The sequence below is a fragment of the Microcaecilia unicolor genome, unplaced genomic scaffold (genome assembly GCF_901765095.1).
Source record: "Microcaecilia unicolor unplaced genomic scaffold, aMicUni1.1, whole genome shotgun sequence".
Lineage (NCBI taxonomy): Eukaryota > Metazoa > Chordata > Amphibia > Gymnophiona > Siphonopidae > Microcaecilia > Microcaecilia unicolor.
In genome coordinates this window covers 65,482-91,715 of record NW_021963389.1, presented here as the reverse complement: position 1 = coordinate 91,715, position 26,234 = coordinate 65,482, and the positions used below count along the sequence as shown (strand labels likewise).

At 43.8% G+C, this 26,234-nt stretch overlaps 1 protein-coding gene across 2 annotated transcripts in view; it reads left to right on the top strand.

The window, feature by feature from the left end:
• The first annotated feature begins 5,661 nt into the window (after positions 1 to 5,661).
• Positions 5,662 to 26,234, top strand: part of LOC115459272 (arrestin domain-containing protein 4-like) — a 69,224-nt gene continuing 48,651 nt past the window's right edge. For both annotated transcript variants that reach the window (XR_003940247.1, XM_030189123.1), the window contains exons 1-2: positions 5,662 to 6,118; positions 23,285 to 23,351. Coding sequence is in view for 1 of the 2 variants with exons in the window: in XM_030189123.1 (XP_030044983.1) it covers positions 5,878 to 6,118; positions 23,285 to 23,351 (308 nt within the window). In the remaining variant the exon portion in view is untranslated. The remainder of the gene's footprint in view (positions 6,119 to 23,284; positions 23,352 to 26,234) is intronic.

Below are 26,234 nucleotides of genomic sequence, written 5' to 3'. Positions count from 1 at the left end.
TCCTCCTTCTTACCTACAAATGTACTCAATCTGCTGCCCCTCACTACCTCTCTACCCTCATCTCCCCTTATGTTCCCACCCGAAACCTCCGTTCACAGGACAAATCCCTCCTCTCAGTACCCTTCTCCACCACTGCCAACTCCAGGCTCCGCCCATTCTGCCTCGCCTCACCCTATGCCTGGAACAACCTTCCTGAGCCCCTACGTCAAGCCCCCTCCCTGCCCATCTTCAAGTCTCTGCTTAAAACCCACCTCTTCAATGCTGCCTTCGGCATCTAACTCTTACCTTCAGGATATCTGGACTGCCCCAAATTGACTGCCCCCATCGTATTGTCTACTCACTTGTCCTTTAGATTGTAAGCTCTTTGAGCAGGGCCTGTCCTTTTAGGTTAAATTGTACAGCGCTGCGTAACCCTAGCAGCGCTATAGAAATGTTAAGTAGTAGTAGTAGTAACATGAAGAAGGCAGTCCCTGCTCAAAAGAGCTTACAATCTAAATCAGGACAGACAGGACCAAAAAGGATAAGGGAAGGACAGACAGAAGGACACATAAGGATCTCCCCTGCAGAGAGAGAGAGAGAGAGAGAGAGAGAGAGAGAGAGAGAGAGAAGACACTCTGCTCCCTTTCCCTGACCCCCTCTCTCCCCCCCCCCCCCAGGGCTGCTCCAAGTGAAGGTGAGAAGGAAAAACATAAATGAGCTTTCATTTTATTCTTCACCTGCTTGGGAGAGGGGAGAGAGGCCCTTATCTCCAAGGGGAGGAAGAGGAGGAGAAGGAGTCCAATAGGGGAAGGTGTGCATAGGGGGGAAAAAAGGAGAGCAGTGATGCCTAATGGAAAGGATGGATCAAATGGATAGGGGAGGAGGAAGAGAGGAGTTCAAGGAAGAAAGGTGTAAAGGACATGTCTGATGGGACTGCAGTAGATCAGAATCAAGGTGATGGGTTAGCAGTGGGAGGGGAGAAAAGCCAAAGAGGGAGACATGTTGGACACAAGCATGGAGGGGAGGAAGAGATGGTGAATGGGGGAGAGAGGGAGAAATATTGGACGTGATGTGTGGCAAGGTGGGGGTGGAGTAGAGAAATGTGTGGACAGGGGGGTGGGTGGGTTTGAGACCTGTGTGGCCAGGGGGAGGGCCACGAGACACTAAGGGTACAGCGAACTGAAAAAGCTTGGAAACCACTGCTCAAAAGGCTTTCACAGATCGGCTGTCTCATCAAATTGTTCTCATCCAAACATACCATCAGGTTGCAATGTATTACACCAACAAGCAGGGAGGCACTGCATCACGCCCTCTGTGTCAGGAGGCCGTCCGGATGTGGCATTGCGTTCACCACCATGGCATTTTCCTTTGAGCCACTTATCTGGCAGGCAAAAACAATATGCTGGCTGACAGACTAAGCAGGATAATGCAACCACACGAGTGGTCTCTCACTATGGGTATAGCCCGGCCTTGGGGCACCCCCTCAGTGGATCTTTTTGCCACTCAGAGCAACCACAAGGTCCCTCAGTTCTGTTCCAGGTTTCAGGCCCATGACAATGGATGCCTTCCTCCTCATCTGGGGGACAGGTCTTCTGTATGCATATCCTCCCATACCTCTAGTGGGGAAAATTTTGTTAAAACTCAAGCAAGACCGCGGAACCATTATTCTGATCACGCTGTACTGGCCACGGCAGATATGGTTCCTTCTTCTTCTGGAGTTATGCTCTGAAGAACCATGGAGATTGTTTTCCGACCCTCATCACGCACAATGAGCTAAGAGGTGCTATTCTTTCATAAGTACATAAGTATTGCCATACTGGGACAGATCGAAACGTCCATCAAGCTCAGCATCCTGTTTCCGACAGTGGCAAATCCAGGTCACAAGTACCTGGCAAGATCCCCAAACAGTACAACACATTTTATGCTGCTTATTCTAGAAATAAGGAGTGGATTTTCCCAAGTCCATTTTAATAAAGGTCTATAGACTTCTCCTTTAGGAAGCCATCCAAACCTTTACTTTAAACCCCAAAAAGCTAACTGCTTTTACTACATTCTCTGGCAACAAATTTCATATTTTAATTCCACACTGAGTGAAGAAATATTTTCTCTGATTTGTTTTAAGTTTAATACTTTCTAGCTTCATTGCGTGCCCCCTAGTCCTAGTATTTTTGCAAAGAGTAAACAAGCGCTTCACGTTTACCCGTTCCACTCCACTCATTATTTTATAGAACTCTATGATATCTCCCCTCAGCCGTCCTTTCTCCAGGCTGAAGAGCCCTAGCTGATTTAGCTTTTCCTCATAGGGAAGTCGTCCCATCCCCTTTATCATTTTCGTCACCCTTCTCTGTACCTTTTCTAATTCCACTATTGGGCTCATTTTCGAAAGAGGAGGACACCCATCTTTCGACACAGACCAGAAGATAAGCGTCCTTCTCACAGGGTCATCCAAATCGGTATAATCGAAAGCCGATGTTAGAGGTCCACAACTGCTTTCCGTCGCAGGGATGGCCAAAGATAAGTGCCAGCTCCCATGGTTTTGTGCGCGGTTTTGTGAATGGATGTGAAAAAAGTGCTATATTTAATTTTTATTTATTTTATTTATTTATTGCATTTGTATCCCACATTTTCCCACCTATTTGCGGGTTCAGTGTGGCTTACAATACATTGTAAATAATGGAAATGCAGTTAGTGACTTTATGAATAGTTTTTGAGAAAAAATTTAAAAATATATAAAATTACAAAAATAGTGAAGAAAGAAAGAAAGTAAGAAACATACAGTGGAAGTTTTTTAAGCCGATGAAGAAGTGCTGTTCTGTGAGTCTATAAGCAAGATTAAGATTTAGACCACGGACGTACAGAGGCTTTTTACTCCTGTATTTTACTTTCTTTATTAATAATTGAAATGGTCACAAAATGATGTTATAGTTTATCCACCACAACATTTAAAAATATACCACATAGTTTACAATAGAAAAAAAAATGGAAAATAACTCCATGTAATAAAAGGCCAGACTTACCACACACATAACAAGGCTAAAAACACACACCAACTTACCTACCTTATCCAAAGTGTCATAGCCGAAATTTATTTCTTATTTATTTGTAACATTTATACCCCGCACTTTCCCACTCATTAGCAGGTTCAATGCGGCTTACATAGTAAATCAGGTTAACAAAGTGATATAGAATGGGTGCAGCAGTAATATAGTAAGTAAAGAGGTGGTCGTTTATGCGTGGAAGGTAAGATGGACAAGGAAGGGGGATGGAAGAGGTAGGGGAATGGGAGGAGGGTGTGTATTGGGATTAACGTGTAGTTTAGTATGGGAAAATGTAAGGGAGGGGTAAGAAGAGGGATATACTCAGGGGTGTGCTGGTAAATTTTTAACAACAGGCTCTTTCTCCAGACGTACCCAACTCTGCAGTTGGAAAGGCCGGGGGGGGGGGGGGGGGAGCAACACTTGCCTCTCTCTCCTCCCTCCCTTCCTGCGGGCATGCTAGGCATACCTTTGCTAGCAGCCAATAAATGGACTGCCACCATTCCCAACGTCTTGCTCTGAGCAGCATGCTGGAACTTCTCTCACATGCTGGAGAAGTCCCAGCCTGCTGCCCAGAGCTGGAAACAAGGAGCGGGGAGCAGCAGTAGTCTATTTACTTGGCTGGCAGGGCTCAGCATCCCCACCAGCAAAGTAAAAGATAATTCATCAGGGGGCCCAAGCCCACATTTTGGGAGCCAGTTGTTAAAGTAGCCATGGAGGGCCCTACTTTAACAACCGGCTCCCAAAATTCTTAAAAACTTAACAACCGGCTCTTGCGAGCCTGTGAGAGCCTGCTCCAGCACACCACTGGATATACTAGAAAAGATTAAATAGGGGAGCATAGTCCAGGTTCTGTTTTCATAGTGTGATCCGGTAGTACACATGGACTTGTAGTTTAAGTCAGGTTATTTGTGTAGGCTTGCTTAAAGAATTAAGAATAACAAACTATGTTATTTCCTGATGTCTCCAAGGAGACACGTCGACGGAGGAAACAATTCTTACTCCTTAAGCCAGAAATTTTGCACTTGGGGGGTGTCTTCTTTTTAAGGTACCCCTGCAAGTGCATAATAAGGCTGGGGGGGAAGAAATATGTATTTACTGAACCTGAACATCTGTCAGCATTAGTAGCCTCAGTTAAAATGGAGAATGCTTTAAAGAATAATGTATAATTTCTTAGCAGAGAATGATTTACCTGGCAACTTTTTTCCTATATTATTTCTCCCCTTAGATTACCTGATATCTTGGATCTCCCATTATGGACTTGAGTGTCGTATAAATTTGAAAGTGTATAGATTTATATGCTTGTTTTTGAGAAATATTTTCCTTTTACAATAGTTCCTACTTATACGATACTTTCCTAAGCAAGATGTTTCTTGTAAATACTGTTTAAATGAATAAAAGAATAAATAAAAAAAAAGAATAACAAACTAACTTCCCATCTATGTTTATTTTTGGGATTTAGCTGACAGCTTTTCCAGTACTAACTCAGAGGTTAACATTCAAGTGCTCTAAATATTTCTGTCCCCAGAGGGCTTACAATCTAAGGCAAAGCAGGGGATTAAAGTGATTTGCTGCAAACCACAAGGCGCAGCAGTGAGATTTGAACGCGGTTTTCTCTGGTTGTCAGCCTGGTGCCCTAATTAGTAGGTATTGCCCTTTTCTCGTCATTTACATAAGTAATGCCACACTGGGAAAAGACCAAGGGTCCATCGAGCCCAACATCCTGTCCACGACAGCGGCCAATCCAGGCCAAGGGCACCTGACAAGCTTCCCAAATGTACAAACACTCTACACATGTTATTCCTGGAATTGTGGATTTTTCTCAAGTCCATTTAGTAGCGGTTTATGGACTTGTCGTTTAGGAAACCGTCTAACCCCTTTTTAAACTCTGCTAAGCTAACCGCCTTCACCACATTCTCCGGCAACGAATTCCAGAGTTCAACTATGCGTTGGGTGAAGAAATATTTTCTCCGATTTGTTTTAAATTTACTGCACTGTAGTTTCATCGCATGCCCCCTAGTCCTAGTATTTTTGGAAATAGACCATGTGGAAGGGCCACGCGCCTCTTAACACCTGCCGACTCCTGTTGCTAAGGTAACTTCCGCAGAGATTCTATCCTCTCGAACGACTGCGTCTACCCTATACCTAGTGGAGTTCTTATATTTTAACTATGTGCACCGCCTCGATTTGGGCCTGGCCAAGATCGGGCATTCACCAAAGTTTTTAAATAAACATAAACACCTGACACACACGGAAGAGCCTTCACTTTAGTTACGCACAAGCACTTTGTTTATATACGATCGCCTGTCCACGTGCCGCAAGAGCCGTCCGATTGGCCAGGTCCCCCGCAGGCCGCCTTCCCTCATCCAATGCCAGCGCTGTTCACGTGCAACCGCCGTCCGCCGATTGGCCCGGCTCGCGCGATCATCCCAACTGACACGCGCTGCAGGCGTGGAGTTTCGCGCAGAAGCGACTGGCGGGGTAGGCTTTGCAGGCTTGACCAATAGGGAAACAAAAGGAAGACTGTGACGTCAGAGGCGTCGTCTCCGGCCGTCGGCGATTCAGCCAATCCGGGCGCGGCGTGTGTGCTCGTCGCCGCCCGCGCTGTCATAATCATTCTTTTTTTTTTTGTTGTTCCTGTGGCCGCGGAGGGGGGCGCGTTACGTTTGCTTTGCGCTCATGGGCCAACCCGTGACTGGAACCGAAGCGACAGACGACAAGCGAAGCCGGGCCGAAGAGGTGTTTGTGCCTCTCCGATGCTCCTCCACAGGAAGCGGGAACAAGCGTACGAAGGAGGCGGCGGCGGCGGTGGGGCCAGGCCTTCCCCCCAGGCGCTACTGACGGGGCTGCTGGGCGCGCGACCATGGCGGTGAAGACGCTGCGCATCGCGCTCGAGCCCGGCGAGGAGGGCGGCGGCGGCGGTTACAGCGCCGGCCGCGAGCTGAGGGGGCAGGTGCTGCTGGTCCTGGTTGGGGGGCTGCGAGTCAGGGCCGTGCGGCTGCAGGCTCGGGGGGCCGCCCGGCTGTTCTGCGGAGGGAGCCAGTCCCCGGCCGAGCAGACGGAGTACCTGAACTTGCAGCACACCTTGAGGGAAGCGCCGGCAGGTGAGTGTCGCGGTGTCATAGCCTTAGTTCACTGTTTCCGGGGAGGGGGAGGGGAGGCATCCGAGTTTCCACCTGAGGCATCAATAGAAATCAATGGAAAAGAAAATGATGATTCCTTTTTGATTGGACATAACTTAATACATTTCTTGATTAGCTTTCGAAGGTTGCCCTTCTTCCTCAGATCGGAAATAAGCAAATGTGCTGGCTGATAGTTTATATAAGTGAAAACATTCAAGCATTACTATGACAGTAAAATAGATACCATTGGAGATTCTACATGGAATGTTGCTACTATTGGAGATTCTACATGGAATGTTGCTATTCCACTAGCAACATTCCATGTAGAAGGCTGCGCAGGCTTCTGTTTCTGTGAGTCTGACGTCCTGCACGTATGTGCAGGACGTCAGACTCACAGAAGCAGAAGCCTGCGCGGCCACATTGGTGATCTGCAAGGGCTGACTTCTACATGGAATGTTGCTAGTGGAATAGCAACATTCCATGTAGAATCTCCAATAGTAGCAACATTCCATGTAGAATCTATAGAAATCAAACAAAATAAAACACGGAAAAGAAAATAAGATGATACCTTTTTTATTGGACATAACTTAATACATTTCTTGATTAGCTTTCGAAGGTTGCCCTTCTTCGTCAGATCGGAAATAAGCAAATGTGCTAGCTGACAGTGTATATAAGAGAAAACATTCAAGCATTACTATGACAGTAAAATAGATACCATTAGAGATTCTACATGGAATGTTGCTACTACTGGAGATTCTACATGGAATGTTGCTATTCCACTAGCAACATTCCATGTAGAAGGCTGCGCAGGCTTCTGTTTCTGTGAGTCTGACGTCCTGCACGTATGTGCAGGACGTCAGACTCACAGAAGCAGAAGCCTGCGCGGCCACATTGGTGATCTGCAAGGGCCGACTTTTACATGGAATGTTGCTAGTGGAATAGCAACATTCCATGTAGAATCTATAGAAATCAAACAAAATAAAACACGGAAAAGAAAATAAGATGATACCTTTTTTATTGGACATAACTTAATACATTTCTTGATTAGCTTTCGAAGGTTGCCCTTCTTCCTCAGATCGGAAATAAGCAAATGTGCTAGCTGACAGTGTATATAAGTGAAAACATTCAAGCATTACTATGACAGTCTGACAGGGTGGGAGGATGGGGGTGGGTCGGAGGTATGCATGGGGACATCAAAGCATATCATTGATATTCTAACAGGATGGGTGTGGATAGGTGAGGGGTGGGGTGATCAACAGACATACAGCTTTATGGTTTATAATGGGCTAGGACCTGAGGCAGACACCCAACAGACAGGGCTTAACAAGGATCTGGGTTTTCTAGCCCATTATAAACCATAAAGCTGTATTTCTCTGTTTATTACCCTCCTCTCACCTACCAACACCCATCCTGTTAGAATATCAATGAAATGCTTTGATGTCCCCATGCATACCCTCACCCTCCCACTCTGTCAGACTGTCAAAGTAATTCTTTGATGTTTCTGTCAAAGGTTATCAATAGAAATCAAACAAAATAAAACATGGGAAAAGAAAATAAGATGATACCTTTTTTTATTGGACATAACTTAATACATTTCTTGATGAGCTTTCGAAGGTTGCCCTTCTTCGTCAGATCGGAAATAAGCAAATATTGGTAGATGACAGTATATATAAGTGAAACATCAAAGCATTACTATGACAGTCTGACAGGGTAGGAGGTTGGGGGTGGGTACGAGGTATGCATGGGGACATCAAAGCATTTCATTGATATTCTAACAGGATGGGTGTTGGTAGGTGAGAGGAGGGTAATAAACAGAGAAATACAGCTTTATGGTTTATAATGAGTTATATATATATATATATATATATATATAACTCATTATAAACCATATATATATATATATATATACTATCTGCTACCACATTTGCTTATTTCCAATCTGACGAAGAAGGGCAACCTTCGAAAGCTAATCAAGAAATGTATTAAGTTATGTCCAATAAAAAAGGTATCATCTTTTCTTTTCTATGTTTTATTTTGTTTGAGGCAGGGATAAGTGACTTAACTAAGATCTTAAAAGAAACGGGCGGTGGGACTTTCAACCCTTAACTAGCAATATAATACAACACCTATCAAACTATAATATACAACTTTACTCAGAATGTACTTTCCTACAAACGCTTGAACAAATCCTCTTGCCTTCTTTAACTTCTTTGTAACTCCAATTGTATGATGTAACCTGACATGGCTATGCCATGACAGTTCTCTGTAGGCCACATTGAGCCTGCAAATAGGTGGGAAAACGTGGGATACAAGTGCAATAAATAAATAAAATTAACCTGGCCTTCCCCGGTTCTCAGCCCTCCCCCCTTTCTAAGTCTATCCTGCTACCCCACGCCACTGGGTGAAGTTCAAGTGTCCCATCTTGTATAATGGGTCAATTATGATGACTGCTTTTTTCAGTGCCACTCGTGTTATATAGGTAACAAATGTGAGGAATAACGAGCAATGATTTCCGCAAAAAAAAAGGGTTTTCTAGCCCATTATAAACCATAAAAACAGGTTTCCTAGCCCATTATAAACCATAAAAACAGGTTTCCTAGCCCATTAAGTTGTATTACTCTGTCACCCTCCTCTCACCTATCCATCCCCATCTTGTTAGACTATCACTAAAATGCTTTGATGTTCCCATGCATATCTCCTACCCACCCCACCCTGTTAGACTGTCACTTCCGATCTGACGAAGAAGGGCAACCTTCAAAAGCTAATCAAGAAATGTATTATGTCCAATAAAAAGGTGGTATCTTATTTTCTTTTCTATGTTTTATTTTGTTTTATTTCTATTGATTACGCAAAAAAGTCATTTTTCCATAAAGTCCTTGGTGTTTATCTTAAATCAGTTATATTCAAAAGCTGTGTCTTAAACACTACCCAAATGTACGAAGGTATCCTGATTGGCAGTACTAGTGTGTCTAAGTTCAGTATCTGTGGGATAGAAGGGGCATATCAATTTTGTTAAAAATTGAAAATGGTGCATTGTATCCCTCTGTTCTTTAGATAGGCATGTGCTAGCTCAAATCAAATCCTGTATTTAGTCCACGTCAATATAGCCCATCATGGTTGGCTTTGGATTTGGAGGTTCAAGAATTTTTCAGAAAGGACTGGGGGAATAAAGTTGCTTTGTGTGTTAGTCCACTAGGGTTGATAAATCTTTAGTGGACTCAATATATTTGTTATTAGCTTTCTCTGCTTTTGTGCTGATTTGATTTAAAAAGTGTAACTCTTAACAGCAATCACAAATATATTAATCTACAGTAATAATAAACATACAGTATAGGATTTAATTGCCCTTTTATTTCTAGATGCTCCTATGGGAAAAATCTTTTAACTTTCGAGGCCCCATTTGCTATACCATTTTCTCAGATTCAGAATGGGAGAAAACCTTTAGTACGTAAGCCATCTTGGGTAAAGATGTAAAGTTTCTGCACATTTTTCACAACATAGTAACATAGTAGATGACGGCAGAAAAAGACCCGCACGGTCCATCTAGTCTGCCCAACAAGATAAACTCCTATGTGTATACCTTACCTTGATTTGTACCTGTCTTTTTCATGTGTCCTACAGAATTCATACTTACAATATAATGGCTAATTTTATATCTCACTGCCTCTGTGGAAAGTCAAAAAATAACTATAAAGTCAATGTAGGTGACTATGTGCCTTTTATAAAATAAAAATAGGCTTATACTGTGACCCCCAGTAATGCACACAAGCTTTTGCACACATTACACCTGCTGTAAAGAAGGTGTGTTCCGTGAGTTTATGGGTATTTTATTAAACACAGACATATGTTTGCTTTCCATATTGTCTCAGTTCATGTGCTTGTATAAAACTGCATGACCAAACACACATATAAGAGCCCTTGTAAAATTTTGCTTTTTTTGCAAAAATGCTTTATTAATATCAACTTTAACAGCATTTTTAGAGATGTGAGAAAATGAGGTGAAATGGTATGTTTTCACATTCCTTCTCTTATCCAAAATACTAGCCGTTGAGCCCGTGAAAACGGGTTACTTTTGGAATGGGGGGGGGTTCCGAGCCCCCCCCCCCCCTGGAGTCGCCGCCGCTGCCCCTTCACCCAGCCCGAGCAGCACTGTAAACTTACATCAGCACGCAGCAGCAGGCACATCAGCAAAGCTGCCGTCGGGGCGGGCTTCCTTCTCTGCCTGTGTCCCGCCCTCGTGTGACGTAACGTCGGCGAGGGCGGGACAAAGGCAGAGAAGGAAGCCCGACGGCAGCTTTGCTGATGTGCCTGCTGCTGCGTGGTGATGTAAGTTCACAGTGCTCAGGCCAGATGGAGGGGTGGCGGCGACTCCGGGGGAGGGGGGAGCGGTTCCGATGTCTGCAGCATGCCAGTAGAGACTTCCCTCTCTGTCCCGCCCCCATCATCACATATTGAAGCGGGGGTGGGGCAGAGAGAAGTCTCTACTGCGCATTTGCGAGTGAGTACGGTCACTCGCCATTTATGTTTGATGGGGCCCTTTTACTAATTATTCAGCACGCTGCCCATGCGCTAAAAATTAGAAAATATGTTTAGCACTAGGGGCAAGAGAGTAGGCGTGCCTGGCACTAATCAGCACAGCTGTATCCCTGTATGCTAATCCTTACCACCTATTAAATAGGTGGTGGTGGTTAGGGCTCACACTAATGGCCGTGTGCTAACTGGAAAACTAGTGCATGGCCATTGATGAGGGAAATGTACTGCAACGCTAAAAATGGCATCAGCACATGGGAAGGCCACTTTTTAGTTCAGCTTAGTAAAAGGGCCCCTATATTAGTGTAACATTTGAAGATGACTATAGTTTGAAACAGAAGCATTGGAGATACTTAAGATAATGGGCATTTTTCTCAGTCATGTCAGTTCACTTCTTGTTGCAGTGGTAGTGTACCCATTACTGTTTAGGATATTTCTCATAGTTAGCAGATCTCTACCCAGAAAACGTTTTGAACACAGAGATGAAATATATACTGAAGGAAGAATTTAAACCTGAAAATCCCATAAAAATTTAGACTAAATTGCCAGCCATTTTTGTTTATATAGCAGTTATGTTGGTCTTCCTCTTTTTTTTTTTTTTTTAAATCCTTTTTGGTACTGTTAACAATAGACTTTTTAAAATAAAATGGTGCCTACGTAATGGCACTTAGTTTGAAGGTGGGCATATGCTATGGATGGAATACACAGTTACAATCTATTTTAAAGAATTTATACCATAGTGTGTACATATACCCGAGTAGGCTAGTATTCTGTAAAGGAAAGAAGTTGTCTACTTTCCTTTTATGGAGATAGGTGTCTCTTCATAGACTTGTTCTCGTGCTGCCTTTCCATCCTACCTCCATTGAACAACTGTGAGTGACTCAGTTCTTACAGCAAAGTTAGGTCTTGCTCATGAATATTGTTTGTGTTAGTGTCTAGGACCAAGGTCAGCATGAGTGAAATTTGCAAAGACAATTAATATCTGAGTTGAATATGCCTGTGGGAGAGAAATGGCAGCACCACATGCAGTGATTAAGATCCCAGAGACATACCCCAGATTTTGTTTACTTGCATAGGTAGAACTTTCATGGAAGCTCATTTTTATTTTTAAGTTGAGCAGGCATTAAAGTGAAATTGTCCTTCAAAGACAACAAAATGAACTCCCTTTGATGTAAAAGAAAGTTAGTTGTGTAAAATCAATCCTTCAAAAATACTTAGAGTAGGATAGTATTTTCTTCTAAAGAGTGGTGTGTTGTTTACATGTTGGTTTTTTTTAAGGGGTGGGAACAAGCCAACATCTCTGCTTCTACTAGTTTTCTTCCCTGCTTCTGTGTTGTTTGACACATAAATGTGCTGGATATGTTTACAGCCTAATTATTTGATGTTTGTGTCTATTTTATTATGTTTTATTTATGATATAAATGAGTTTTCGAGGCCACATAGATTCCATTTTCAGGCATAAAAATATACCCTAAATGTGAACTCTTATCTGCATCTGAAGAAGAGGCCTATGTATAGGACTTTCTATTTTCAAGGGGTTTGCAAATTTAGGCAGTAGTTACTAAGCCCCAGCATAATTTTCACATGGGTCACTAACCTGCCAGTTGGCTTACTGCCAGTTAATTGTTCCTTAATCCTCAAAAATGTCAGGCAGTATTGAACTGCCTGCCTATCTATCTATCTATCTATCTATCTATCTATCTATCTATCTATCTATCTATCTATCTATCTATCTATCTAACCTATTTCCACTCATACTTTGAAGATAGATTGTGTTTTCTACTACACTTAAAAATCGTTGGTGTAGAGGATGACCAAAACCAGCCACCACCAGGGCCTACCTAACCAGTGTTGGTGGTGTAGTTGGCACCAGAGCAATTCCCACCCATTTTGAGATTGAGGCCAGCATGAATAGGCAGTTGCTCCTACCTGTATTGGCTCAGTTATCAAGATAGCTGCTGTAACCTCTGGTAGCAGTCTCGTGAGACTGCCACTTGAAGTCATGGCAGCCATTTTGACAATGGAGTCAGTAGGAACTAGTGGGGAGCCCAAAACTGCACCACTTGACCACCCATGCTTGTAAGGTAGGCCCCTGGAGATGGGAGGGGGGAGCCTATTGGTGGTGGTGAGGATCCAGGAGGGGGGCTGCTCTTGTTTGGGTTGGGGGGGTGGAGCTGGAGAGGAGCTGCTCATGTCGGGGGATGGGGGGGCTACATCAGTTTCAACACCAAAACCAAAATTCGGTCAGCCTCTACCTTGATGTTGTATTCCATTTGACTTTCATATAGCTTCTGGGTTTAAACCCTGCTTTTCTTGCTATTTGAAATTCCATATGTTTAGGCCTTTTTGAATGCGGATACCATTCACATTCTGATCTATGCCCTTATCACTAGTTGTTTAGAATAAGCGAGGTTACTTATCTCTAACTGGGATTTTCTGTGGACAGTAGGATGTCAGCCAAACACCAGTGATGTCATTTGATGGTGCCAAGAATGCTATTCCTGAGCATGTGCAGGTCACCCACCACCATTGTGCCACTCATTTTCTCTATGTGTTCGGGGAAGGTGGGTGAGATGTGTGTGGCTGCTGTCTCTTGAGAACCCCTGCTTCATATAAGTAATCCCATTTTCTCCATGTCAAGCAAAATGATTCAGCCACATACTATTGGAGGGCAGTGAAGAGGTGTTTAAGAGAGTATGTCCACTCTTTACAGCCACAGCCCATATAAATGTTCTGTGGCAGGTTGAAGCTGCATGGAGAATGTACTGTCCAGATTGGATAAAGACCACAATGAAAGATCACTGTAGGGTATGCAAACAGGTCATAAGCTATGTGTCTGCGGGACATCATCAAAATCATAAGCTATGTTAAGAAGAAAAAGAAATTGACGTGGCACTTACACCTAGTCCTGTGTGGCAGAACAAGGGCTGCTAATTAAGCAGCAGTGTTCACATTGTGCCTAGTTTGTTCAGAAGCATAAGTTAGCCAAGTACCAAAGTGATTGGTGTGTCAAATAAACAGTTGCAGGAGACCCAGAATTGGAACGGCACACTGGAGGCAGATAGTTCAGCAATAAGGAATTGATTGTCTGGAGAGAGAATGCATTCCAGGGTGTGAAGTGCAACATCTGTGGCTCATAGAGGACAGGCAACAGTGGAGACTGCCTGTGGTATAAGGCAGTCTAGAGCGTGGGTTCTCAACCCAGTCCTCAGGACATACCTAGCCAGTCAGGTTTTCAGGATACCCACAACAAATATATATGAGATAAATTTGTGTGTACTACCTCTATTCTGTCTACTACTACTACTACTATTTAACATTTCTAAAGCGCTACTAGGGTTACGCAGCGCTGCACAATTTAACATAGAAGGACAGTCCCTGCTCAGAGAGCTTACAATCTAAAGGACAAATTTACAGTCAAGTAGGGGTCGTCAAATTGCGGCATTCTAGATTTCCTGAAAGGGTATAAAGGTTAGGTGCCGAAAGCCACCAAAAGCAATGTCGGATAAGCAGGCCGATACCTTGGCCTGGGTCTCCGCGTTGATGTCAGGTGTGGAGAGATACAGCTGGGTGTCATCAGCGTAAAGATGATACTGGAAACCAAGAGATGAGATCAGTGAGCCCAGGGAAGAGGTGTAGATTGAAAAAAGAAGGGGTCCAAGGACAGATCCCTGGGGAACTCCAACAGAGAGCGGGATGGGGGTGGAGGAAGATCCATGAGAGTGTACTCTGAAGGTTTGGTGGGAGAGATAGGAGGAGAACCAGGAGAGGACAGAGTCCTGGAACCCAAATGAGGATAGTGTGGCAAGAAGTAAATCATGATTGACAGTGTCAAAAGCGGCGGATAGATCAAGGAGGATGAGGATGGAGTAGTGGCCTCTGGATTTGGCAAGGAACAGGTCATTGCAGACTTTAGAGAGTGCTGTTTCTGTTGAGTGTAGAGGGCAAAAACCGGATTGAAGTGGATCGAGGATGGTCTGAGAGGAGAGAAAATCAAGGCAGCGGCTGTGAACGGCGCGCTCAAGTATTTTGGAGAGGAAGAGTAGGAGGGAGATGGGGCGGTAGTTGGAGGGACAGGTAGGATCAAGTGATGGTTTTTTGAGGAGAGGTGTGACTACGGTGTGCTTGAAGGTGTCAGGGACAGTTGCAGTGGAGAGAGAGAGAGGTTGAGGATATGACAGATGGAGGGGGAGACAGTATGAGAGATGGTGTTAAGTAAGTTGGTGGGGATGGGATCAGAGGAACAAGTGGTGCATTTCGAGGAGGAAAGAAGGCGGGAGGTTTCCTCCTCGGTGATATCAGGAAAGGAGGAGAAAGAGGCCAGGGTTGGTTGGTTGAGGGGGAGGGTTGAAGGGTGAAGGGGGAGGAGGTGGCTTGGTAGTGAACTCAAGGTTGATCTTTTGCACCTTGTCGCGGAAGTAGTCAGTCTTATCTCGTGCATATTCTGGATATCCCGAAAACCTGTCTCATTAGGTGTGTCCCGAGGACTCGGTTGAGAACCCCTGGTCTAGAGTAGTAACATAGTAGGTGACGGCAGAAAAAGACCTGTATGGTCCATCCAGTCTGCCCAAGAAGAAACTCGTATGTGCTACTTTATATGCATACCTGACCTTGTCCTGGGGGACATCCCTCATGAATATACATGAGGGTTCTTGCTTATAACAGAGATGGCAGTTGTGCAGATCTTTCTCATTCATATTCATGAGGGATATCCTGAAAACCCAACCGGCTGATGATCCCCAGGACAGATTTAAGAAACACTGGCCTAGAGTATCTTGGCACTCTGCATGGATTAATGAAGTATTCATCCCACCTGCTTACAAGAAAAGGGTGAATGCTTTTTAAAAGTTAGTTGTGAGTGTGTCTTGCTATGGCAGGAAGGACTTTGATTTGGAAACTTTGTGCCCCCCCCCCCCCCCCCCCCCCCCGCTTGGAATCAGAAGACTCCTGTTCCAGAAGCCATTTGCAACTTGCTGTGCCTAAGCAAATTGGTCATAGGAGCAGACAACAGTAGAAAAACCTTTTATGGTGTTGGTACACTAGAGATTCGAGGTGAAAGCTCTTATTCACTCAAGAATATCTAGTTTTGCTGGTTGGATGCACTAAATTAAAGGAGATCCACTACAGATGGGTGAAATGGCAACCTTAAGTTGGCATTGAAGGATAACCCTAAAAAAAAAAAAACCCATCGAAGTCCAGTTCAAATACTACTACTATGGCTCCTTGTCACATTGGGGAAATCACATAGAGGCATATTTTCAAAGCACTTAGCCTTCCAAAGTTCCATAGGTTTCTTTGGAACTTTGGAAGGCGAAGTGCTTTGAAAATATGCCTCATAGCCCTCCATTGCCTCAGGTACAAACCTAGACTGTAAGCCCTTGAGGGTTAGGAAATAATGTACTGTATCTGAATGAAATTTGCCTTGAGCTACAACTGTAAAAGGTGTGAACCAAAATCCAAACAATTCATTAGAATTGAGTTTAACTCAACAGTTTTTGTATCCTTTTCACCGAAGTGAGAGCTGTAGGAAACCCCTGTTTTCAGGGACAGCTTCATGAATTGGGGACTGTAGCAGGTATGGCAGAGATCAGTATTTCAGGATCGTGCAAATCTGTGGACCGATGCTCAGAACTCCTTCTGTAAGCCAACTGCACAGAAACCATACCACTAGAACAGCGCAGAAACCTAGCTCGCCATTGCTTAAAGGAAATGGTATTCAAATTATATGCACACTGTAAAAGCAAAAGCAAGGGGGCACGTGCTTGGCTCAGCTCCTGTGCGCATGTGCCTGGCAAATCTGAAAGTGAAGTACACGTTGGCGTTTGTTTTCTTTGCCTTTATAAGCTTTAAAAATTATTATTTATTTTTTGTAAAGCTTATTTAAGTGAAGGAAACGGGCTCTAATGTGTGCTTTCACTTTTGGGTTTGCTGTGACTTGCACACGTTCGTCTCACTACCACAGTAGCATAGTAAATGACAGCAGATAAAGATCTGTACGGTCCATCCAGTCTGCCCAACAAGATAAATTAATTTTTCATGGTATATGATACTTTATATGTATATATTTGTCCTTGCCATTCTCAGGGCACAGACCATAGAAGTCTACCCAGCACTCTTCTTGTACAAGTTCTGAAGTTAATGTCGAAGCCCCTTAAAATTTATTCTCTAGCCCATCCATATCTATCCAGTCACGATCAGGGCGTAGACTGTAGAAGTCTGCCCAGCACCGGTTTTGCTTCCCAATTACTGGCATCGCCACCCAATCTCCGCTAAGATTCCGTGGATCCATTCCTTCTAAACAGGATTCCTTTGTGTTTATCCCACGCATGTTTGAATTCCATTACTGTTTTCATCTCCACCACCTCCCACGGAGCTTAGGGGCTTCCTTCTGCTTCCAAATTATATAAAAACTGGCAGATTTGAATGAATCACGAGCAAACACCCTAATGTCCGCTCCGAGCAGGAGTTATTTTTTCATCAGTAAGACTCCTTGTTGTGAGCACTGAGAATTAGGAAAGGACCTCATTAACATCTGTTTGTGTTAGCATGCTGTTTGCGCTAATCGTTGGCACATGCAGTTGTATTCTGCGAATGCAGGCTCTAGTCCAGCATTATTCGCCTCTAGTGCCTGCGTTTGGTTCTAAGGATCGGCCCTCTGGGATGGAACACCAGTGAATTCTGGTAGAGGATAACTGATTTATATGGGGCTGCTGATGAGCAACAAGGGGGGGGGGGGTGAGTATTTACCCTAGTCATGCACCAAAGGGGGCAAAAACTTTCCCATCTGAACATAAGGCTTCCACATTATAGGTATCCTTGATGAAATAGTCAACCTAGAGTACTTGATAAGTGTTGAACCCTGCTGGTTCCCTCACAAATGGTCTTGGAGGGGGAGGAAAACAGATTTTACCCGGGTCAGACAGGGGAGGCAGTAATCCTTGAGTCTGCCAGACTGATGAACTTCATTAAGAGCGGACTGATAGGAAACCTGGTAATGTCTGACACAATCAATATGACAATGAGGTCATTGCCTATTCCCTCCCAGTGCTCAAGAGATCAGCGCATAAAACAAAGCCGCCTTACTGCTGAAAAAATAGTGCCAGCTAGGAGTAGGTGTTAAAATCATGAGAAATGCTCTCTTTAAGCACCCTATCTTTCAAATCTGCCAGTTTTTATATATTCTGGAAGCAGAAGGAAGCCCATGCTGGTAGTGCGAGACGAATGTGTGCGAGTCAGAGCAAAACCCTGAAGTGAAAGTACATATTTGGCACCTGTTTCCCCTGTTTAAATATAAGCCTTCGAAGTACAAAAAAAAATTGAAATACTTATATTTAAAGATGCAGAAAACAGACTGTGAAGAAACAGTGTGTTTTTAAGTCTATAAAATGTATTTGATATTTTCCTGTTTTAATTATGTCCTGAAGTGTATTTCTCCTATTTGGCCAACAGGTGGTGTTTCTTTGCTGTAAAGCTGTTACAGGGAACTAAATGTTCTTTTCCTTTAACCCATTAGTGCCCAACGTTCCCATATGGGATTTTATTATGGGAATATTGGGCACTAATAGGTTAACACAAGCAGGAAGCAAGCAGCAGTATACTTTTAAATCTTGTTGACTGGCCTCTGATTGGCCTGGAGTTTGAATAATTACCTAGTAGTACTGGCTATTGCTTCAGCCCAGGAGAAGAGAGACAGATCTCTTTGCTAAGGCTCTGTGTACATAAGTATTGCCATACTGGGACAGACCGGCCCGATGTCCATCAAGCCCAGCATCCTGTTTCCAACAGTGGCCAATCCAGGTCACAAGTACCTGGAAAGATCCCAAAAAAGTACAATACATTTTATGCCGCTTTTCCTAGAAATAAGCAGTGGAGTTTCTCAAATTCATTTTAATAATGTCCCGATATCCCCAGGTGCTGTTTAGATAGTATACAAATGTTTAGTGTTATAATTGATCCATATTTCAGTTACCTGTTGTTTTTTTTATTTGCACTATTTTGTTCCACTGTTCAATATTTTTAAGAGAATAAACATAATTGTTCGCCCTGTTTGTCTGAACTGATAATCCTGATGGTTTGTGTGTTGGGTCTGTGAGTGATTCCTGGGAACTGTGGGACCACTGGGAGTGTGGCCCAGGTAACCTAGAAATCACTGGGGATAATGTGAGAGTGGGAGACTCGCCCAGAGGCGATTGGGACCCAGTCAGTGGAAGGAGGGTGCCAGTGTAGAGCACAAGCGGCAGGTGCAGGCAGATCTGAACTGTGCTGGGGATAGACCCTCTAAATGAGGGGTAACCCCAGACGGGTGGATATGTTTTTCGTGACCAGATGTGTGCTTCACTTTTGGATTTGGCAGCCACATGTGCCCAGGAGCTGAACTTGCAGAAAAACTCTTCTGTGCATGTGCCCCCTCTTTCTTTCACTTTTACAGTTCGCATATAATTAGAATACCATTTCCTTTAGAACATTGGCAAGCTAGGTTCCTGTACTGTTGGCTTACTCTGGGAGTTCTGAGCATCGCCTCATGACTTAAGGCTATTTTCCTATGTTTTTGTCTGTGGACAAACGTATTAGTTCCTTAAGGCACCTCTGCAAATCACTGACAAGAGGCCAATAGTCTCCCTTCTCACAGCATGCTGTCAGCTGCCTTTTGATAGGTGAAGCAAAGAGACAATTGCCTTGTATCACATATCACAATTCCCTGGGCCCCTGTTCTTCTATCCATTTTCAATCTGAGTCTATCATCATGGCAGTTTCCTGAAACTTGGAAACTTGCAATAGTTCGCCCTATTTAAAAATAAATAAAACCAACAACATTGGACCCTTCAATCTGTAGTCACTATTGTCCAGTATCTAATCTAATCTGGGGTGGGTTTTCTTTGTACTTGGGGCAGTGGAGGGTTAAGTGACTTGCCCGGGGTCACAGGGAGCTGCAGTTGGAATTGAACCCGATTTTTCCTGGATCTCGGCCCATTGCACTAACTGTTAGGCTACTCCTTCATGTCACATTAAACAACTAATACAAATGGGGTGGGGACTGCACCTTACAGTTAGTGGCATATAACACACAACATTTTATTCCACACACAGTTACTGTAATTGCATTATATTGTCTTCCAAGCAGTTAACCTGCATTAAAATAAGTCCTTGCATTGACTGGGCAGACTTCTATGGTCTGTGCCCTGAGCATAGCAAGGACAAATCAAACTCTGGTATACATATAAAGTATACTACACCATGTAAAATGAGTTTATCTTGTTGAGCAGACTGGATGGACTGTACAGGTCTTTTATCTGCCGTCATTTACTATTTTACTACGAATTGAGAAAATAGGCTGGGAACACCTCCAATAATTAGCATGGATATTTTGTATATTCCCTGCATTAATTTTAACAGCATGTGGTGCCCGCAAAACCTTACTGCACTTTGGGGCCAACATAATTTTACATTCTTTAGCATCAGTAGCAGATGAATCCAGGAACTAGTGAGTTGTTTCTGTGTACAGCAGATGGCGATAGAGATCACTGAATTCTACATGGTGATATAGCATGACTAGCTCCTTAGAAAGCCAGTGTATCTCTATCTCCAGCAGGCGGATGGATCTCCACTAGTTCTGGATTACTCTGTTAGGAGTGCTCCTGGCCTAGGTCTCCTGGGCAGTTGAGCATGGAGGTAGTCTGGCTATATGGCGTCAGCTTTAGGGGGGTATACCTGCCGCCTTATTTTCAAAAGAGAAAGACGCCCATATTTCGACCCAAATCGGGAGATGGGCGTCTTTCTCTCGTGGGCGCCCAAATCGTTATAATCGAAAGCCAATATTGGGCGTCTTCAACTGCAATCTGTCGCGGAAACGGCCAAAGTTGACGGGGGCGTGCGTGGTGAAGGCGGGACTGGGGTGTGTATCGGCTGAGGAGAGATGGGCGTCCTCGGATGATAATCGAAAAAAGGCGTTTTTAGCGTGAATTTCGGTCCCTTTTTTTGGACCCTTTTTTTTTTTACGGACAAGTCCCAAAAAAGTGCCCTAAATGACCAGATGACCACCGGAGGGAATCAGGGATAACCACCTCTGACTGTATGCCAGCCTCAAATGTCATACCCAGCTCCATCACAGCAGTATGCAGGTCCCTGGAGCAGTTGTTAGTGGGTGCAGTGGACTTCAGCCAGGTGGACCCAGACCCATCCCCCCCCCCCACCTGTTACACTTGTGGTGGTAAATGGGAGCCCTCCAAACCACCCCCTAAACCCACTGTACCCACATTTAGGTGCCCCCTTCAGCCACAAGTGCTGTGGTAATGATGTGGAGTTGTGGGCAGTGGGATTTGGGGGGCTCAACACCCAAGGGAAGGTAGCTATGGATTTCAGAGGTAAACTTTTTTTTTTTTTTTTTAATTGTTACAAGTGCCCCCTAGGGTGCCCAGTTGGTGTCCTGGCATGTGAGGGGGACCAGTGCACTACGAATCCTGGCCCCTCCCACGACCCAATGCCTTGGATTTGTTCGTTTTTGAGCTGGGCACTTTCAGTTTCCATTATCGCTGAAAAACGATACTGCCAAGCTCAAATCTGATGCATTTGGCTGGCACAAACCGTATTATCGGAAAAAAGATGGATGCCCATTTTTTTCGAAAATACGGTTTGTCCCGCCCCTTCACGTACCTGTTCTCGGAGATTAGACGCCCATGGAGATGGGCGTTCGCGTTCGATTATGCCCCTCCTGGTCGCCCCAGGTCCCTCCCCTACCCCGGGTGTCCCCTTTCCACTGTCAGGTCAGCTTGCCCTCTCCTGCTCAGTGCCACTTCTCAGCTGATTTCTTGCATAAAGAAAGAAAAAAAAGCATGGCTGTGGTATGCGGATGTCGACTGGCTGCTTGTGGCTGGCCCCTTTCACCTGCCCTCTGTGCCGAATCTCTGGTGCTTTGGGCAGGGTGCATCACCTGTGTTGGCCTCCTTGCTGTGCATTTTGGCATTCTTGCAGGAGGGACTGAAAAAAAGGACTGGTAGCTCACTTAGGGTACAGGAGGTTGACCTGACTTGTTTCCTGGGTAGTGTAGAGCATTTCTCCCTGGCCTTTCATCCAGATGTGGTGCGCTTTTCTGAAGGGGGCTAGCCATCTCGAACCCCACCTGCTCCCACCTTATCCAAATTGGCCCCTTTAATTTGGTGCTCTTGGCTTTGCAACAGGGTCCCTTCGAGCCTTTGGAGAAAGCATCTCTGAAGTATCTGACTCTTAAGGCAGTCTTTCTTGTGACCATAGCCTCGGTGCATCGAGTGTCTGATTTGCAAGCTCACACGCCATTGTGTTGGTCCGGTGGATTTTGGAGTTGCAGGCTCTTTTTTTGTAGGGATATCTTTCTCTGTTTTACCGAGGTGCACGTGACCATCAGAATGGTTTCCTCCTTTCTACCTAAGGTGGTGTCCGCCTTTTATCTGAACCAGCTGGTGTTTCCTTTCAGGGGGAACATTGTGGCAGGGACTTAACATCTGTCCATGCTTTGGATGTGCATCAGGGCTCACTGAGTTTCGCCATTCTGATCATTTTTTTGTTCTGTTCTCTGGTATGAACAGGGGGGTGTCTGCTTGTAAGACTACTATTGCATGCTGTATTAAGGAGGCCATTTCGTTGGTTTATGTATTGGTGGGCAAGTCTCCGCCTTTGTTGCTGTGGGCACACTCTACTTGGACCATTTCTATGTCCTGTTTAGAGTCGCGACCTTCCTCTCTGGAAGAGATCTTTGATCAGCGACATGAGCATTGTTGCACACCTTCTTGAAGCATTCTCTTCTGGATATCATGGCCAGGACAGATGCTTCCTTTGAGGTGTTGAAATTTTCCCCCACGGGCATGGTTTCCTACCCTTCTTCAAGACTGCTTTGGTACATCCCATTCTTCAGGGACTCATCTGTTGCTAGATGTAATGGAAAGATGTAATTTTCTTTCCATTAATCGCACAGATGAGTCCAGTTTTCCCACCCTGGTTTGGTTTTTCTTGTTTTAGGCTTGTTATGCAGATTTCTGTTCGGGGGATGAATTGCCTGTTTTCCAGACTGTTGTGAGGAAGAAGTATGATATTCTGTGTCTGTCTGGCTGCCTCATTAGTGCAATACTGGCTGGCTGAGGCAAGGACTGTCCTATATGTAAAATGTTCAGTCTTTATCCTCTACCTCCACCTGCTGGTAGAGAGATATAACCTACTCTTCAGGGACTTGCTCATCTGTTGCGATTAATGGAAAGAAAATTACCAGGTGACACCCTATTTGTGTATTTTGAAAAATATATAGATGATATTGAGCCTTTTTTATATTGCTGATCGGTCGGATCGCCATATAGTGATGGACAGGGCCGAGACGGCTCTACTATTTAAAAAAAAATCATATTCAACCACTAAAAGATAAATTATCCATTTAGTTCAGGCCTGCCAATCAGCAAGTCTAAATAGTCACGGGACACATGTACATTCAGTACCACCAGCTATACAGATAATTTAAGTGCCAGTATCGGTGCTTAAATCAATACATTGACTCTGCTGGCTAAACATTGACCCCATTTGTATTTAAGAGCTCATTTGTTTGTTTATAATAATGTTTTTCCTGTTTGTAAATCTGGTGTAAAATGTTCTGTTTTGCAGGTGAAAGTTTTCTCACCTTACCAGCTGGAAAACATGAATTCCCATTCTGTTTACAACTTCCCCAAGGGTAAGTAGGGAAAGTGTAATGTGCTGTTCTTCTCTAAAATGTTTTGTTCATGTTCTTTTAAAGGGCTCTTCATGTTGGCATCTGCCCCCCCCCCCCCCAAAAAAAAAAAAATGTGATAGCTTCTATTGTGGCAAAGTATTAATTATAGTTTTATTAGAATTAGCTTTTCTCTCTTCAGAAACTAGATTTGGGTGAGAAAATCAATTTCATGGAGCTCAAGTGACTGTTTAAAAACTGTAGTAACATATAGTTTTAAAAAAAACTTTGGCTGTTAACCGATTTAAAGTTTCAACCCCATGATTAATCGCAATTGAAAAGTTTGATTGCTCGGTTGATCGCATAAAGGGTCCCCCTCACAGTTTCCTCCTGTACAGTGATGGGTGGGTGTTGGGGAGGGAGGGCGGGAAGACTACACTAGATCCTTCAGTGCCTGCTAGAGGCTATCTGTTAATGCTGTGGTACAAAGTTCAAGTTTTAAAACTAAGGGGAAAAGACTATGGGGATTAGTTGATAAAATTTGCTATCACTAACTTACAATTCCTCCTTTAAACCCCAATCTTTACGTTCCCAAAGCACAACCCGCTACTAAACGGACTTGGAAAACTCCAAAATTCCAGGAATAACATGTATAGAATGTTTGTACGTTTGGGAAGCTTGCCAGATGCCCTTGCCCTGGATTGGCCGCTGTCGTGGACAGGATGCTGGGCTCGATGGACCCTTGGTCTTTTCCCAGTATGGCATTACTTATGTACTTATGTAAACCACAAAATAGTGTTCCCTTACCAGAGAAATGTCCTCTTCTCTCAGTATGGGCAGTATTAGGATTCCCTGGGATACAAAATGAGCCCAAATTTTACAATGAAACCTAGAAGGCTTTTGTACTTGTGCATGCCTATACTGAGCCTGACTCACAGATTACAAGGACCTCTTCTCAGTTTCTCTTCACCCATCCCATGGTACTCTTACCTCAGTTTAGTTTTTATGGTTTTGAACCAGCAGTTTTTGTTTTGTGGCGGGGAGTTTCTAGAAATTTTTTTAGAGGTTCCTTTCCTCAGTTTGGAGGTTTAGACATTTTATTTTGATTTGGCAAGTTCCATTTTCCCCATACTGGCTGGTAAAAAGGCATTGGGTTCAAATGGTGCTCTGTTCGTAATAGAAAAATGTATTTTACTGATCATCCCAGAGAGCATATTTGCTGTTTTAGGCATTTATGTTTCAAAATATTTACACTCGTACTGTCTCATAGGACAGTGGTTCCCAAACCTGGTCCTGGAGGCACCCCAGTCAGTCAGATTTTCAGAATATCCACACTTGAATATTCATGAGAGATATTTGCATGCGCTACCTCCAAGACATGCAAATCTCTTGTGCATATTCATTATGGATATCCTGAAAACCTGACAGGCTGGGGTGCCTCCAGGACCAGGTTTGGGAACCATTGTCATAGGGTCATTAAATTAAGGTTGAGGCCTTAGATCTACCAGAGTTCTCTGTCTGCCCATCTCAGATTCAGCATCAAAACCTTAGACATTGGAGGCCGTCTCTTCTTTGGAGTCAAATTTGAATTGAGATAATTATATAATCAAGGATAGTCACTTTTAGCTTCTTCATAGAAAGAAACTGGGTCGGTTACAAGACTGAGAATATTTGTTTGTTTGATGCTGAGCACCAAACTTTGGCATTGGTACTTCAACTACTACTACTTATTTCTGGAGCACTGTACACGTTTATATGCAGGTACTTTCTCTGACCTTAGTGAGCTCATAAAGTTTTCTTCGTTGAGCTGTGGAAGGTAAAGTGACGCCCACAGTCATAAGGAGCCTGCAGTGGGAATTGAACACATCTCTAGGATCTCGGTCGACTGCACTATCCATTAGACTAATCCATCACTTCAAGATGGGCTTGGTAGGAGCACATCTTTGCCCAGTACGTTGACGTCAATGCAGAGCACATCTATGGCATCCATATAGCTTCCTAATCTACCTCTTCTTTGTGTATTCGAGGCAATTGTTGCACCTGAGCAGTTGGGCTGGATACATCATTGGAGAATATGTATGTATAATTTGTGGTGAATGCAAATTATTTGATCTGGACCCAGTGGAGGAGTGGCCTAGTGGTTAGGGTGGTGGACTTTGGTCCTGGGGAACTGAGGAACTGAGTTCGATTCCCACTTCAGGCACAGGCAGCTCCTTGTGACTCTGGGCAAGTCACTTAACCCTCCATTGCCCCATGTAAGCCGCATTGAGCCTGCCATGAGTAGGAAAGCGCGGGATACAAATGTAACAAAAATAAAAAATAAATAAGGCTGTGCATGTTACGTTTTGTCATTTAAGTATGATTTTATTTTATTGATGTTTATTAGTATTTTATGTTGATGGGTTTTTTTTTTAATGATTTATTTATTTTAGTTTTGTAAGCTCCTGATCCAGCTTGTGATTGAGCAAAATGTGGACCACATCAGGTGACCTTTCAGTAAAGATATTTTGAAACCTTTCTGGGACCCGCTTTGTTTTGCATCTATTTCTGGTGCGGATGAGAAGAACCTTTCTATTTTGCTCAAACTAAAGCCATGCCTCAGGAGTTAATAAAATTTAATCAGTATGTGGAACAGGGCTTTTTTAGGTCAGAGATTTGAGTAAATCCCAAAGATGTCTGGACAAATCTTTTGAATATCTCAATATTCCTTTTGGCCATGCTTCTCAATCCTCTCTTGGAGGCACACCTTGCCAGCTGTGTACATATTCTTCATGGTATACGCACATAGGAGATCCATTGTGTAAAAATCTTGTGCATATTCATTCTGGTAACCCTGAAAGTCTGACTGGCTAGGTGTATCTACATGAGAGGTCCGAGAAGCAATGCCTTATGGTAGTCAACCTCTAC